General features: G+C 40.4%; 1 protein-coding gene across 2 annotated transcripts; it reads right to left on the reverse strand.

Annotated features, from left to right (window-relative positions):
• Positions 1 to 378: 378 nt before the first annotated feature.
• On the reverse strand, positions 379 to 16,558 carry LOC149285472 (SLIT-ROBO Rho GTPase-activating protein 3-like). Of its 2 annotated transcripts, none has more exons than XM_089495449.1 (21): positions 16,362 to 16,558; positions 15,745 to 15,907; positions 15,063 to 15,125; positions 14,489 to 14,674; positions 14,019 to 14,147; positions 11,784 to 12,005; positions 11,418 to 11,519; positions 11,077 to 11,274; positions 9,150 to 9,234; positions 9,043 to 9,070; positions 8,587 to 8,689; positions 6,303 to 6,363; positions 5,913 to 5,990; positions 4,860 to 4,994; positions 4,465 to 4,570; positions 3,773 to 4,000; positions 2,664 to 2,743; positions 2,401 to 2,581; positions 2,102 to 2,251; positions 1,348 to 1,675; positions 379 to 795 (listed from the first exon to the last, which is right to left on the reverse strand). In XM_089495449.1, the coding sequence occupies exons 3-21, from the start codon at positions 15,102 to 15,104 to the stop codon at positions 379 to 381; spliced, it is 2,859 nt and encodes a 952-aa protein (XP_089351575.1). In that variant the 5' UTR covers positions 15,105 to 15,125; positions 15,745 to 15,907; positions 16,362 to 16,558. The 2 variants fall into 2 exon arrangements, with proteins under 2 accessions (XP_089351575.1, XP_089351576.1); XM_089495450.1 differs by lacking the exon at positions 8,587 to 8,689 and adding an exon at positions 6,784 to 6,814 and having other exon boundaries at positions 16,362 to 16,552.
• Between the last annotated feature and the right edge of the window lie 348 nt (positions 16,559 to 16,906).

Below are 16,906 nucleotides of genomic sequence, written 5' to 3' on the forward strand. Positions count from 1 at the left end.
GATACATCCGTTTGTGGTACGTCATAAGCGAAGATGTTTGCTTGGGTAGGTCCTGTGTCAGATGTCCAATTGTGTTGTCTGTAAGAGGACTTTTTGAGATGCTTGTCTGTATCATATCCAGTGTGAGTGGTTTTCTTGTTGCATGATACTTTATGAGATCACGGAGGAATTCAGTGAGAAATGTTAAATCGCGGCAAGATCCGGTTTTCCCATCCAAGACATGATCAATAGGATCTTACATAACATTTGTGGTATGGTCTCAATAATGTAAACACTGGAGCCTCTACCAGTATACACCCAGAAACAAACCCTCTTAGCGATTGTGCACACTCTGCGCAGCATTATGAACAGACAATTGTGCAATAATTTGAGTCTGAGTTACATGGTCCCTGACTTGTCTGAAGGGTTATTTGGGAACACTTTTTCTGTAGGAGTGAGTGCTGGGCTTCCCATACCAGAGCTGCTACTGCTGCTAGATCGATGCTGAACCATTGGCTTTGCAGGCCGTACAGGTGGTGGCCTGAGCTGGGCTCCTGCTAAGCGTGCAGAAAGAGCCGGTTTAAAGGTGGTCATCATCTCAGTGTTTGAGGAGCTGCTCCTCCTCATAGCTGCATCAGGGTCCCGTATCATGATGGTGTGAAGGGGGCTGACCGGCTCAGAATTTGGCGTTCCAAGAGCAGGGTTCTTCATTGGTTCTAAAGTGTCCAGCACCACATCTGGGGCCTGCTTGGCTGTATTCTGCCTCTCCAATTCTCGTAGCTCATTCAGGGCTGTGTTCATCGTCTTTTCAATGTCCTAAAATCCCAAAGAGACAACAAGTTGAATGGAATAGCAAAACATAAACACTTACACAAGGTCTATGTGGCATGCTTCTTATAAAATACCTTCAACTTTCATATGATAACGCATTTATAATTAGATATGTGGTTTACACTGATACTGGCATTAACCCAGAGAACCACATAGATGTTCCTTGATGGTAGTCTTCAAGCTTTCATGATAAACTCATATTGCCACAGACAACTGATACTGAATATTCCACCTGTGAACTTCATAGGAGATTCTGATAACCTGTTAAGGACGCTAGAGAACCAGCATTGGAAAAGGAAGCTCAGTAACTCAACATTTATAGATTGTTATTAATAAATATCAAAGCACGTGGAACAATCTTACCAAGGCTTGCATTAAATATATGTTAGATAATGCAATCCTGAAACAATGCTTTCTTGGTCCTTCATAAAAAACAATAGACCGCGTGGAAATTAAACCATTGTCATTACCGGAGAAGCATACAACTTGTTGGTGTTAATGCTATGAAGCAAGCGGGGTTCATTGAGAATGTCCTACCTCAGCCAGTGCCTCTGCCTCCAGGGACTTGTGGTCTCCAAGACTACTATGCCTAGTGCCTCCAGACACAGAGCGCAGGGAGACAACTTCACAAAGACCTTTTCTTTCAGGATAATTAATACTTCCCGCACTCCCAAAAGTCGCCATCCTCCGTTTTTCAGGGCTGTCCACCCGTCCTCTGCTCAATGATAGCTTGTGGGGGCTACTGGGGCAGGCAGCGGCACGGGGTGGTGTGTCAATGCAAGGCCCTAAAGGTCTAGGAGGACTGTGATTGTCCCCTCCGCTTCTCCTACGTGGGATGGCTGCTCCGTCAGACCTTAATCTCACTCTAAATAAAGAAGGGTCACAAAGGTTAGTCAAGTATTAAGACACATAACATAAGACATACAACCATTATACAAGAAAGAAATTTTAAGCATCTGGTATAATTAGCCCTTTTCTCAAATCTTTGCATAGTTGAATATTCTATAGATTATAGTATTCAATATTATGATTATCCCAAAATCACTGAAACATTCTCAAAATAAATAGATCACCTTATTAAATATGAAGTACTAATTATTTCATGTATATCTCGAATGCTAGTCAAGCCTTCAGTATAAATAGAGGGGCTGATGATCATCAAAAGACCGAAGTTTTAAATAGAATTCAATTCCGTGCTTTCAAACCCAATAACCTAAATGACATCACATTGTATGCAAAATTTATACTTATGTTTTAGGGCACCATTAGCTCACTGTAATCTATGGTTTACCTGCCCAAAACTCCAGAGAAGCTGTACTCATGCAGGTGTTCTGTGGGAGACTGTATATCATTTTTAGAAGAGGCTTTATCATCCAATAATGGTCCGCTGCTGGCTTCACTATCTGCCTTTTGGCTAAGGCTGTCTGAGAAAGCATCATCCCTAAAGAAACAAGGTAAGAGGTCAGGGTCACGAGGACAGACCTTGTTGGAAACACACATATGGTTAATCCACAAAACGGACTGATCATGGAGATGGCCTCAAAGCACCGGCAGTCGGGCAGAGACAGTTAAAACGTGAAAACCACTCACAGATCCTGCACCACAATGTACTGATGAGGTATCAAGCCATCTACTCCGTTGTGGCGTCCTTCCCACCAGTCCTCAGAAGCTCGATGGTAGAGAAGTAACGAAGCTCCTTTCTTAAAAGACAGCTCCCGGGGTGTGCGTCCCACATAGTCAAACTTAGCAATGGCTTCAATCTGCTCCACCTCTAAGGGTACAGAAAATGAAAGAATGGAAAAACATAGAATACTATATGGGTTACGCAGGACATATGGTGGACCAGCACTCACCTTCATCACTTGTGTGAGGTTCTGTACCATTGTCGTGGTCAACCTCCTCGATGGCGCCTGGCTCGCTGTGGGGGCTGTCACTGTAACAAATATCAAAAAAGTAAGTGTCTGTTAATGCTTGCACCTCATATCATCATAAGCTGTATTTGAAAAAAAATGTATTTGCATACATCCCATTGAAATGTAGCCATTCTGTAGCATGCCGGGTGATAAGTTATAATTACCTTATAATATATAATATTATAATATAATTTGCCTTGATCCCCAATAGTACAGAGCAACAAATTCATTGTGAATTTACTCAGGAGGTCTTAGTAACTGAAGCAAGACAATTTGAAGGTAAATGTCGGAAATGATAAATATATTGGAAAGGGAACAAATATAGAAATTGTGTTTCTAAACATAAACATCTATTATGATATAAAAATCAATCTCCCACGACTTACAATAGGTTTGAGGCTTTGTTCTTTTCTGGCCGTTATGTATAATAGGAAGTTACATGTTTTATAAATAGACACAGAGAGAAGATAGCTGAAATAGCAGGAAATTCTGTCTGATAAGCGAAGACAGAGATAGAAAAAGAGTTCCCAACTTAAAACGTGCACCTAATATAAATACTGCCAGCTGTAACAATATTTGTTCTCGTTAAATAATGAAGTTATTAGGAAAAAGGCCAAGCTATGTCTGAGAATATGCAATTTCTAATAGAAGCTGGTAGACTCACAAACATAGTTCAGGACTACCAGGGGGGTAGACGTGATGGGCAACGGTGTCACATGGGACTTGGAGGGTTATTACCCAATGGGTTTTTTCATGTTGTTGGGGCATGCAGATAGAAGAGTAATGGTTTAAATGGTGGAGATCTATTCAATCTGTCGACAGTCCAGAAACACACGTATCAGGTCTTGTGACACATTACAGAATTAGTTATGTGCCTTTGAAAGACATTAAGCTATCTTATAATCATCAGCCTGCCAAATTAAGCCACACTTCAGACCACCACACACCGGGTACTCCGGTCTCCTCCCCAACAGCTTTGTCTGTAGACCTTCTACAAAAATACGAAAAGGGTTTTCCATGTACATTTGTTCTTTCCTATAAATATTTACCAGTACTCTTCACCACCCGTCATGCATTTCTCATAAACCGGACCATCCAGCTCACGGGACGAGGGGAAGATGGACTCATGGTGAACGATGATGCTCTTGATGACCTCGTTGACATGCGCCTGGCAGGACACAGGATCCTGTCCATCCGGAATAGGCATCAACGTTGGCCCAAAGCAGATGGCCAGATTGTAAGGGTCCATCATGTTCTCATCACTATACTGGGACAAGCTGTGATACATAACGATAAGATATAGTTGATCGTAGCCCACAGGCGTCTTCACAGAACCACAAACTGCTCCTTAAGAATTTAATGTCAAGTCACATCTTCAAAACATGTCGTTTTCTAAATTAAGATTCATTTTCACATGCTCGCTGAAAACATATCTACGTAACACATAAAACACAAAAATACTTGTGGGGTATTCTTTTTCCATTCAATAACGTAATGCTGGTTCTTTTCTGCACATAAGCATTAGTTTTTACAGTGTGGGAAAATGGAAAAGCTGGCAATATTTAATCATCCTATGTTATTCAACTTCTATTAAACCTTTAGTGCATAGACCTCCAGTTTATAAAACCTTAGCATGCGGTCTCTAAACAGATCGTGCATAATAGGAAGATAGGGAATGAATGCATGATATCCTTATAATTATTCCTATTAAACACAATCCTCATATTGAATATTAACTCACTGATTCAGGAAGGCGAAGAGATATCGCATGACAATAAGGACTGATCTGGGCAGAGTGATGAGGATCTGACGGAGCTGATGGACCCTTTCAGTAGGATTCTCTATCTCTGAAACAACAAGGACAGAGAAAGACAGTCATGGCCAAGAAGATATCATATTATTCGAGTCTCAAGGGCTGTGGACACAACATGTATCCAGAACAATACAGTGATCATCAAAACACATAAACAACTAGTTTATTGTACAGCGCTACAGAATAGGAGGCGCTATATAAAATGATAAATAATAATAGTCTGTAAGGAGAATTCTCAATCTGTACTGTAAGTGTTAAGGCCAATGGGTTTTAATATTCTTCATGAAGGCAAGGAGGAGACAGACTATGTTAGGAATACTCACTGATTGTAGATATCAAGTCTTGAAACCTTTCCTTGGGAAAGAGTGGGTTCTCCAGACCTCGGAAGTACAGCTTCAGTACACCAGCCACGGAGTTAATATCCCGTTCACTATGATCCTCCACTAGTGGATCCTCTCCTAATCCAGCCAAGCAGGGAGGAGGATTCAGGTATATGAAATATTGGTTATGCAGAGAACACAGATTTTTTTTTATCTCTAAGAATCAGAATATAATTATTACAAAGATATAAAAATAGCATGAAATTGTTATTTTTTAAACAGCTCGAAACGGTCTTTACAAAAAAAAAAAAAAATCTCTAAAAGCAGGTAATCTAGTTAAAAATGGAAATGACTATCTTTGACCAATATCTTAAGAACTGAAGAGAAAACAATGATTAGGGTATTAATCCTAAATTTATATAGAAATCAGCAATTCGACTTTGGCAAGACAATATTACAGCCAAGGAAACAAATTAAAGCGTGATCTGCCCTAGTAGTCCAGCAGAGGGCGACACACTAAGCACAGAAAAGTAACACACTATTGGGGGAAAAACCAGAATAAAATGAAGCCAGGAGTAGTGAATAAAATGAAGCCAGAGAGGAACTCCTAAGTATTTTTAATAAAGCTTGTTTACATATTTAAATAACCAACCAATAACCTATTTGTTTGTTTTTTTTAACTTCATATTTTTGGTTGCATTTTGCTGAACTAGCTTAATTTTGCACTCTGCCCCACGATCTGGGATTTATACTAGGAGGCTGAAATTTAAAGGGCTGTTTGCATGGAAAGGAAAGTTATTGTGACAACTTGAAAATTATAAAGGAAGCAAGAAGTAAGACAAACTGAAATTAAATAAAATGATAAGAGAAATACTCTAATTACGATTCACTTTCAGATGTTGTTTTTCACAATGGCAAAATAAAAATGTGCTAATCAAACCAGTCCCAGCTTTTCCAACCACTTGCTTTTATTTGAGTAAACATTGAGAGGAAAGAATACATTGACAGATCTGCGAAGGGTAACTCCGATGATTATATCAGACAGATATCACTTACCTCTTTCGAAAGAATTCTTAATATCGTTGACTTCGACCTGAGAGCCTGGAACTCTGAAGATCCCTTGTTGCTGGAGACCTGCGCCAAGACAGCTAACGTCACTAGGAGCTCAAACATTCATTATTTTAAAGAGCTTTGATCTACATCATTGGTCCCCAGACCTCGGGAGAACACAGATTGTCCAGGTTTTATGGAGCTGGTCCTTCAAGGCTGGTTTTGGAAGCTCACTTAGCATCTCTGCACAATATATAACGGCGCTATATAGATCAATAAATAATATTAATCAAGCTATACAATACTGCTGTTTTTGATACAGTGAGTTGTGTTTCCAAATTGGGACTCAAAAGTCAGAACCTCCAAATGGCTTGAATAGTTGAACCCGATACTCACCATATAAGTTAATGTACCGTATACAGCTCTCCACCACCAACGGGATAGGCTGTCCTGAGTCCTAATGAAAAAGAACGAGAAATGGTTAAAAAAAAACAAGTTGCAAGAAAAATTTGGAGGATATTCTAGTAATATGTTGGATATTGTAGCAACAACTAGGTCAAGGTGCTTCGTAGTCCATCATAATGTACCTTTGACTCTTATACTGCTGCAAAGGCTAAGTTTCTGCTTCCAATATGGACATCTTGGGGTTCTCTATGTGTCACAAGACCACAAACTAATCATGTTCAACTACCGTGTGTGTGTTGGAAATGGGTATTCAAATAGATTAGGCAAGACATAACTGTGAGGACATGTGGACACTACCTAATTACGGGCTTATATGTCACTGAATAGGTAATGGCCATCAAGGCTCCATAAGTGACTTGTAGTCCTGATACACTGTGATGTTAGGTATTCCTTAGTGGAGATGAATTAATACCTGATATCTGGTCCGAGTATTTCTTCGTCCTCTGATGTGAGCAACACACAATTGCATCACAAGCATACAGCACCAGTAGCAGAGCAGCGGCACAGCGACATAGAGAGGAAAGGAGGCAAGAGTCAGCAGAGAGTAGAGATAAAGCGAGAGACAGGGGATGCCAGCATGTCTCGTTCCCTGGACTGGGAACCATCTGCATTGATAGCCCTATATCTTTGGTAGAACTGATCATAAAAATGTAGCGCTTACTTTCCTGGGAAACTTCTGGGTAAAAACCTGAATCCCATATCTGAGTTTCTGACGATGCATACATCCCGAGCACTGATGTATGTAGGTGACTAGTTGTGAGATTACAACGTAGGTGACATTTTGCGTAGAGTGAGCTCGGTGGGAAAAACCTCCTATGGTGGCCATGACTGCACTCATGAATGGTGCTGCTGGAGTTATTCACCTATTATTCAACAACCACTGAACATTAAAAATAACCTTTAATGCTTTTATGGGGGTAAGACTTATATTTTAGTATCTAATGGAATGTTTAGGAAAAGCTGAACTTTTCAAATTATGGGGTTTGTCCTTCTTCCTGACCAGCCTTATCGGCTTGAATATGAAAACCTCTATTTGGTTGGAGATGTCAATGATCTTCTCTCTTTCCTTCATACCCGTCTCATAATTAATGAAATCACAGATAAGATCTCCCAGACCATTAGTTGAAACTAAAATAGAATCAATGTGAGGCTCCTCGCACTGGGGCTGCATTTTCATAAAAAAGGGTACATCCAAAAAGGAAAAGTAATTTTATTGCTTAGTGGCTGTTAAACTAGCAGGAACAAGTCCCTCAATGGAGTAAGTGTTGGCCATAGCAGACGCCATGATATGAGCTTGTACTTGGCCTCGCAGTAATCTACAGATGTTGCAGAACACTAGACTTTGACAGGGTCCCCATTTCCGTTAAATAGCAGGAGTACCGAGTATGTAGAATTCCTATCGCTGCAGAACGTTTGCAGTAGTAGCGACAGGTCAGGTTGGCTACCCGTGCATTCAAGTGAAAAAAATGGGAAGAGTAAGAAAGCAGGACTACTAAATCACTCAGATTTTGTGTTGCAGACGCAATGACTCTCAGAGGTGATTATCTGGAGTAACACATCTTTGAGAGCCTCTCGCCACCAGGGAGGAAGCGATATCCAGGCTCTCAGCTGTCCTGTGAAGTCTATGGATGTCACTTAAGATGAAGGGGTCTCCTATAGAAACATAGAATGTCTCATGTATGTATAAATGTCCTCTCTGTGTTAACATCCCCTCGTTCTACTGGGAGTCTTTTCTACTTATCCACCAACCTCTCAATGAAATAGTACATCTAAGCCTCTGACTCTCTGGTTTTAGATTGTCTTCTCCTCCTTTAAAAGTTATTTCCCTCTTGCACTTTGTTCCCTGTTATGTATTTAAATGTATACCATGGAGGAAGGAGGTGCAGAGATCCTATCCCACCTCCATCAGAATCCCCTAATTTATGAATGCAGTTAACGAGCACCATGCCTAAATCACTATTTTTAATATTAAATATGGTTCAAATTTAAATTACACCAATTGTGTTTGTCTTTCACGGCATACAATTTGGTTTAAAGTCATGTTTTTTTGGTTTTCTGTGTTGTAATTGGAGTAATTGTTTTCACAATATATATTTTTTGGGGGGGAAAAACACAAAATCTGAGCTACAAGCAAAGAGCCCGCAGTGAAGAGGGAGCGGTGCAGAGAGAGGCAGCAGAGCAGACTCAGCCCCCACGCAGCACTCGCTACCGGTACCTTAATAAACAGTTCCATGTTCCCGTTAAAGAGCTTATGATTATACAGGGAGCGTGGTCGGGGTTTCCTCATTTTCTGGGGTTTAGGGGGGAGAGTCGGGGGCCTGAGGAAATGGAACAATGTATCAAAACAGTAAGAGGTCGTCATCCAACCTAAAAGAATGGGTCCTTAGTTGGCACAAAATAGGCAGTATGTAGCGCATCTATTATCCCTCCCCAAATTCTTGTCTGATCCCCCACTCAATCAAACCCCTAGTATTTACGAATCCCTTTTCACCACTCCTCACTCTTTCCTCTAACCAATTACCCTGACACGATACTGTAAATAGGCCTAAAATGGCATAATCTTAAAGGAGTGTTGACATGGTAGTCCTACTCCTAGCCAAATTAATGGCTGCATATCTTCACCCTCTGAAGTGACTACCCTTAAGTCCCATTCCAAAAAATATTGGCTTACCTAGTGGTTCCGTAGTCAGCTCGCTCACCTGGAAAATGAGTAAAAGAAACATTAAAGGATGAGAAAATATGGTAGTCAATGAACTGAGATCGTCTCGTACTGCTTACCCTCTCCAAGGGCCTGCTTTAGAAGGTCGTGTTTGGCCTGGAGTTTTGTAATGAGGTTACTTCCATTCAAAAATTCCTTAAATTTCTACAAAGTAAAGAGAAGAGAACATGACAAATAAAGGAGCTTCCATTTATTGAATATATATATATATATATATAATTATTGGGCTGGATTGAATGCTGGAGATAAAGCTAATGTAATAATTGAATATTAATTTGGGTATATATAAATCTTTATATTTTTAATGTTGCAATTTATGCAACTATAGCTTTTTGATGACTTGTGCTAAGAAAATGGGGACAGATGCACTTTGGGAAACTCCCACCCTACCTGTATATCCTCATGCCATTGTGCACCGTGGTTGTGAGGAATAGGTATGTAATATTTGTCACAAAAAAAGTTGCATAAGTAGTAATGGTAGAGGGTCATGGATAGGAGTACCCAACTACTCATGTTCATCTGCTATTTCAGAAGTAAGTTCTCATGACCTGGAAGCCTCTTGGAAATAAGAACAAATCACCTAACCATGTAAATATTTATGCCACAAATGGTGTCAAACGTCCTCATGCAAGCCGTAGCTAAAATAGCAATGTGTCTCTGATCTGGCTTCATGTATGGAGCTCATGACGTGAGCTCAGGCCAGTACTGACCCTAAGTGTCCTAAGTCCAGCTTGGATGTTAGATTGTAAGCTTGCAAGAGCAGAGCCCTCTTCCCCTTTCAAGAAGCAAAACACTACTTAGCAGTCATTGCAAGTTACACTACTGACAACATAAATATGGCACACGGAGAAAACTACATGGCCCCTCAAGAAATCAAAACTGCAAAAATATAAAGAAATAGTAAACATCCAAAATAGTTTCAGCATCAATACGGTATCCATTTGAATTCAGACATAAAAATAGTACATGAAGCATTTGATGACAGTATTATCAATGTCTTTGTAAGAGAAGAGAATTTGTCAACCAAATAAAAGTAAACAAACATATAAAGTAAATAAAAGTAACTATGCTTAGAACATATTTGAATATTTAAAAGGTTTCTACCAAAAGAAACACGTTATTTTTTAGTTCAGTGGCATTTTCATTACAATAGCTTAAATCTTTTTTGCTGATAACATTAAAATGTCGCCAGCCTGCTTTTTCTGGGTATAGTGATTCAGTTTCAGATCTTTCTATTCTTTAAGAAGGAAGAAACACACAATGCAGATAATAATACATACAAGAAGATTATTGTAACTTTTTGTTGCTCCTGTACTATAATGTCTACATTCTGTTATTTGATCTTATTATATTTCATACATTATACTCTTACACATTCTGTGATATGTGCTGCATGTGATTCCAATGGTATTATGATTGTTATATTCTGTTACACTTGCTTATTTTGTATAAGAACTGCTGTATACTGTTCGATCTAAATTATAATCTACTTGCTGAGTACTGTTTAGAGATCATGGTACATTTAGCATCTTAATTAATCAATTGAAGCACCAAAAGCTACTCTTATGCCTACCACTAAGCACCTTTGAGCAAAGCGCTAGGCCAAATTATTTTATCACTAGTATTAGAATAAAATAATATAAAACGTTTTTTAAGTACTCTTTTTTAAGTCACAAGACTGACAACAATGGCGGCCGGCACATTTGCAGATAAAGTTTATTAGAACAAATCACGATACAGCCAGGTTTTTGCCAATGCCGACCCACGTTACTGTATCCGCCCCGTATTTACAGTGACTTTCCTTTTAAGCATTATCCTTATAAGCCCTGCTCTATATAAGTTTGCTGAATTCTATTCTATTTCCCTGTACTCTATTATGTATTCTGCACCATCACAACAAGACTTTATTATGTGTTTATACAGTTTATGGCATGTTTCTCATAGATCTGTGTATCCAGCTGATGTATCTGATAGTGGTCCTCCTACCGAGAAGTAAAAGCTCTCCGTCTCTTGCTGGTTGGCTCTCCTCTTGGAGATGTTTAGTTTGCTCATGTAGGTCTCCGAGGCAGCTGATTTAATAGATTCTGTGGAGCGGCTGTGCTGGAAGGCATCCGACACGTCAAAGTCCTCGACGGTCAGCATGTCTTGCAAAGTTTGCATGGTGGCATCCAATGTCTTCCTCACCTGTCGAATCAGATAAAGATATTGTATTATATGCAAACGTATGCACGTGCAGCATCAGAGTGGACACATCAACCCCCCACCTAAGAGATGTTGTTACTAGAAGTATAAGAAAGAACAAAAGACGGGGATAGAACAATACTCACTTCCTCGTTCTCTATTTTGAGAGTGGTGAGACGGGACTGCAGTTGGTGGTACCGTACAAGAAGCTCCATTTGGACTGGCTGCTGGGCACTCACTTGGCAGACCTGAAGGTGGACATCACACAGAGACATGATGTCTCGAAGCAGCAAGCATTGACGAATTACACAATTTCACAAGAAACTACTCAAGAAGACAGTACTACAACAGTCATGGACAGTCTACAACAGTGATAACGTCTAAATGCAGATGGCTACATGCCATGCAGAAGTAGAGTCAACAGAACCTATGAATTTTTTAAGCGGACAAGAAGAAACATGGCCGGTTTGGTTCTCAGCACTGGTTTATTGCGCTTAATCTTCCAGACATACCTCATCACCCATGTGGGGTTGAAAGTCAAATTTCAGTGGAGGACAGAAAACTTGGTTGCACAGGTCCATAATCTTGTGCTTGTCACTTCTGGCATCCAGGTTGTCTACAGCATTCTCAATAATGTCTAGGCCCTCGTGCCGAGATGTCTCAAGGTTGTACTCTGCGGACAGGTATGTGCGAAACGTACGGGCAAGACTGGCATGGAACCCCAGGTCACAGCACTGCATGGAGAAGAACAGGATAGTTGGTAGCACTCACCTAAGATTTGACCCACAATTATAGCTGGAAGCCGTTCTTTTTACAAAAATATGTTTATCACTACAGATCTCTGAATACTCTTCCGAAATATATAAACTGGGAAATATAAAAAGATTAGCTGCTAATAGTATTGAACTCCACACAGGAGTGACTGGAATCTTCAGGGATTCTGTTCACTGGGGTCTACAAAATTGTTTCGTAATCTGGGGTAGGTGTACACTTTGGGGTACTTCTGTTGGGACCAAAAGATAGTTTTAAACCAAATAAATTTGCAAGGAAATAGTTCTAAGATGGAAAAAAGAGTTTTGCTTAATATTGGGACTCTCGGTTGGAGAAAGATGGTTGAGAAATAATATTTTATAAAATATTAAGGTATAATACATATATTTAGGAATTATTTTTTATGGCAGGAAAATATATATCCTAAAGATTGCATAATATAAGGCGCTGTTAAAGCACAATTTTTTAATCAACATATTGTTTGCAAGCTTCTGCCTCATATCCATCATATCCTTAATGGAACATGATGAGAATTGTAGTCTACAGGAGCTGGAGCACCAGACACGGCAAGCAATGAACGTGAGGGATTTCAGCTGATAGTTGGTGAGATTCTATCCTTGTCTGTGCATCCACAGCACCGGAATAGGGATGCCTGGCGGGGTCACGTCTGTTGTCTTTGCTCTCTGCCTGCCATGAATACCAAGTAAGCTACCACATCTGATTCCAGTGGCCCAGTGGCACATAGACACAGATAAACAGCTCTCGGGATCACATGGGAATTACTCAGACACCTGGGCTCCGGCCCTTACCGCTTGCAATCTAAGTTTAAAACTGTCGGAGAGTGGAGATAATTAGAACAGCCGAGAGGAGCAGGGTGAGACCTCATCAGGCGTCACAGAGGAGAGAAATCGAGACATCTGCTGTACGCCAACAGGGACTGAACAGAAAGGGATTTCTCTAAAACCTCTCAATTAGAACAATAACTCATCTCATTTTCAGAGATAGGCAACCACTGGTGTTCCAGCCTCTTGAGGTTACATCTCCCATGATGGGGTTTTTTTTACATCCAAAGATTTGGTTGGGGGCATAGGATGGAGCAGCTAGGATTCCAGAGGTTGGTGGTAATGCCTACCTTTTATGGTTAACAGAAATAAAAAAAAGGCAAAAATTCGAGAGATATGAAGAACAAATTACAGAAGGAAGTAGAAACCATGATAAAAATGCATGTAATTTACCAAGTGGAGATATTTCATGCTTATGGCACTCAAATACAAAATGCCCCACTGGGTAGTGCAATAGCCCCGGTGTGAAGAAAGGAGAGAAAAGAAAACAGACTGGGTGCAATGCGGTGTTCTGTAGTCACAAGGTAATACACAGAAGATGAGGATGATAAACAAAAGCAGAGGGTAAGACAGGTGAAGACAGGCAGGTAAGCTGAAATGTAGGACAAGAGGAGAGTAATACGGAGGAGGAAAGGAGAAGACAGACACAAAGAGACAGAAAGAGTTCAGAAGACCCAAACAAAGAGCAGGAGAAGGATGCAAGGTGGGAACCGGAGATTAAAAATGAAAGAAGCTGTTAGAAAGAATGAGTATAAAAACAAGAATGACAGGGAGATGAATATAAGTTTAAAACATGAAATGTGATAAAAGACGTAAAAAAGACTCCGATGAGTAATCAATATGAAATAACCAAACTATGAGTACAAAGATGTATTCAACCTAAACTAAGTTGAAAGAAAGCATGAAAAATATGATGTCTAATACCATGAAGCACCAAACGGTGTCCAAAGACACCATATATGATTACTCCTGGCGGGTGAAACTCCAAGACACGGCTTTGTCTGTGTAAGACTGTTGTGTTTTTATGCCAGTGCTTATTAATGTATTTTGTTTGTACCGTGATTGTGTCAGTATCTAATAACTGACCAACCGAAGGAAAGTTTTGTTTTGGTCATTGAAAGATTATGTACTCACATCTATGAGATCAGACACATCATGGATGTAATATTTACTAATGCACCCGTTGGTGGCCGCTAAGTTCAGCAGATACTCGTTCCTGGCCTTTGTGCATTTCAGCTTGTTCTCAGAGTATTTGGCTTGTCTCTGGAAAAAAAGAGAAGAACCTAATCCATAAACAAACACCAATTTCCACCCCACACAACTCAAAGCACCTCAAAGGCCACCTCCACCCATGTCGAGGTCATATTGGGAAAACCGGGACCAACTTAAATGGGAACTAAAATCAGCAAACAATGTGAACTAAGCACATCTCTGAAACAAGCACATTTTGTAGGAATACAAAGCAATGTTCATGATGATTCTACATGGCGGATCTGGGATTTTCACAGCATCTACTAATAATAGTTGTGAACGTCCTGAAATGCACTGTGGGAGCCATCAATAAACTGAGAACATAGATAAGGTTCTCAGGACTGAGCTCCCACCTTCTCTTTCATCTTCTCGATCTTTTTCACCGAGCTGCGTCTTTGGGTTCTCTCCTCGTGGCGCAGTGCATTGGAAGTCAGCTCTATGGATTTTCCAAACTGCTTTTCTTCCTGCTTTTCTGCGTCCTTGAGTTTGCTTTCTGCGCTGATGCTCTCTGCATGGTACATGTGATATGTCTTCATCACCTGTGCATGAGTTGAAAAATAATCAGAGATTTAATCCTCCGGAAAGCAATAACGCGCTGTCACATCCCTTGAGGCCGCAAAGGCCAGACGGGTGATTTGCCCAGTGGTGTGATCGTAAAAGTTGGCAAAAGGGTTAAGTCTACGACCAAGAACATCACCAGACATGAACACCATAATTCACCTGTTACTGGTCTGCATATAAATTTCTTAGACCATACTGCAAATAGACGGAAGCAGTCCTGGTATCTGCAATATGTCCACTTAACAGCTTCTTTAACTTATTAACATGTATTTGCCAGGTTATTTTTTCTTACTAATATCAGTATTTATATAAAAGAGGTCTACTGTAAATATTACAGGGAAAGAGATTTTTACAAGGCACACTTACTGTATACAGCTCATTAGTGACTTTTGCCAATTCTTCGTGCATCTGCAACCCAATTTCTTTACTCTGCCACAAACAAGAGACAATGCAATTAAAACACACATTGACAAGCAGGTATATAATGACTTTTATGTGTTCAAGGCCAATATAAAGAGCTCTTCAGTAACCTGTTCATACACAGAAATGTACAAAGAACAAGAGGTCGCCCTCTGAGACTGGAAGAGCGGAGATTTCATAGCCGACAAAGGACCGGATTCTTTACAGTGAGGACAGTAAAGGTATGGAATCCACTGCCAAGGGAGGTGGTTCTATCAAATACATTAGATGCCTTCAAAAGGGGTCTGGATATTTTTTTAGAAAGGCATGACATACAGGGCTATAAATAGATTTAATAGTCTAGAGCTTCTTGATCCAAGGAGAAATCTGATGGCAGAATTTGAAGTAGCCTAATTAGGGTTTTTTGCCTTCTTAAGCAAAAAGAGTAGGAAGGTCGAACTTGATGGACTTAACAGTTTGGTGGAAGTTCCCACGGTCCTAGGCTCACAAAGTCACACTCAAGAAAACTTAAGATCATTGATTCTTGGACTTGCGGACTCTGGGAATGGAATCTTAAAGGAACACACTGATGGAAGGTACGCAAAAACAGTAAAAAAACCAGCCTAAATAAAGTAAAAATACACGTCACCTTTTTGAAGAGTCTTATCACATCCTCGCTGATATGCGACAGCCTCACAATGACGTTATTAAGGAAGATGTCATTGAGGGTAGCATGATCTTTGCTTTCACGTCGTGTCTGAGAGAGGACCAAATACCAACAATTCACTGGAGAAAGGAGATGCTGATCTTTCCTGAAAAACATTCATTGAACCAACATGGTTTTCAGATGTTCTAGACAACAGGACATATTACACAAAGTGCTGGGCATTCCCTTAACGAAGGGACAGTTTTAGGCTCACACATGTTCCGTACGAACTTATAAACAGGTTACGGGATGATGTACATGCGTGTGGACTTTATAAATGAAAGGGTTATTTGGTTGCCCTAAACAGGGGCAGTTAAGCCAGATGATAGACTTAGACACACGAGTTGCCATTTACCAAGGACACAAAAAGAACATCTCTTCCCATTAGATGAAAGCGGGCTGGGTTGGGATTCCAAAGCGTGTAAAAAACACATATTGGGCACATCTGCCTTTTTTTTCTCATTGCGCGTACAATGGGCTGATGCCAACTAGAACAAATGATCCACCAAGCACGCATATTAACCACAACCTGCCCAGCTGAATCTCAGGACGCTCCTTACTTAAAGTGGTGCTGCTCCCTGGTGCTTCGGACTTTGGAGGAGAACCTCTCGGCCAGCTTCTCCAAGCTGCGGGAATACTCAAGCTCGATCTCTGCCTTCCTGCGGAAGAATTCCTGCAGGTCCTGGAGCAGGGCCAGACGGGACTCGGACTGCTGTTCTAGGCACTTAAACTGCTCTACCAGCTGGGCGCGGATCTCTGCAGGGAAACATAGGTTTGTCGTGAACGCCACAGTCAAAATATCATTTAGAAACGCTGCTTCGGACGTGCGTCACCGCCGCAAAAATACACATTTAAATACACATTAAATATTCACTTCTAATGCTTTTCAGTCATTGTCGCTAAGACCCTTGCTTGAAAGAATATATGTTGCAAAACAACACATTAAATATTCTACGAGCTGTGCAGAAAGCCCGGTTTTATTAAGTTTAAATAAATGTGCGTTGAAAGAGAGGTCTCATGTGGCATATGGTTAGATTGTCACATATGATTTCATCAGTGTCAACGCGCAGCTAATTAACGGAGCCTTTAAGATGAAGAGAAGGTA

This window comes from Sceloporus occidentalis, unplaced genomic scaffold (genome assembly GCF_023333645.1).
Source record: "Sceloporus occidentalis isolate IW3139 unplaced genomic scaffold, rSceOcc1.0.p SCAF_79, whole genome shotgun sequence".
Lineage (NCBI taxonomy): Eukaryota > Metazoa > Chordata > Lepidosauria > Squamata > Phrynosomatidae > Sceloporus > Sceloporus occidentalis.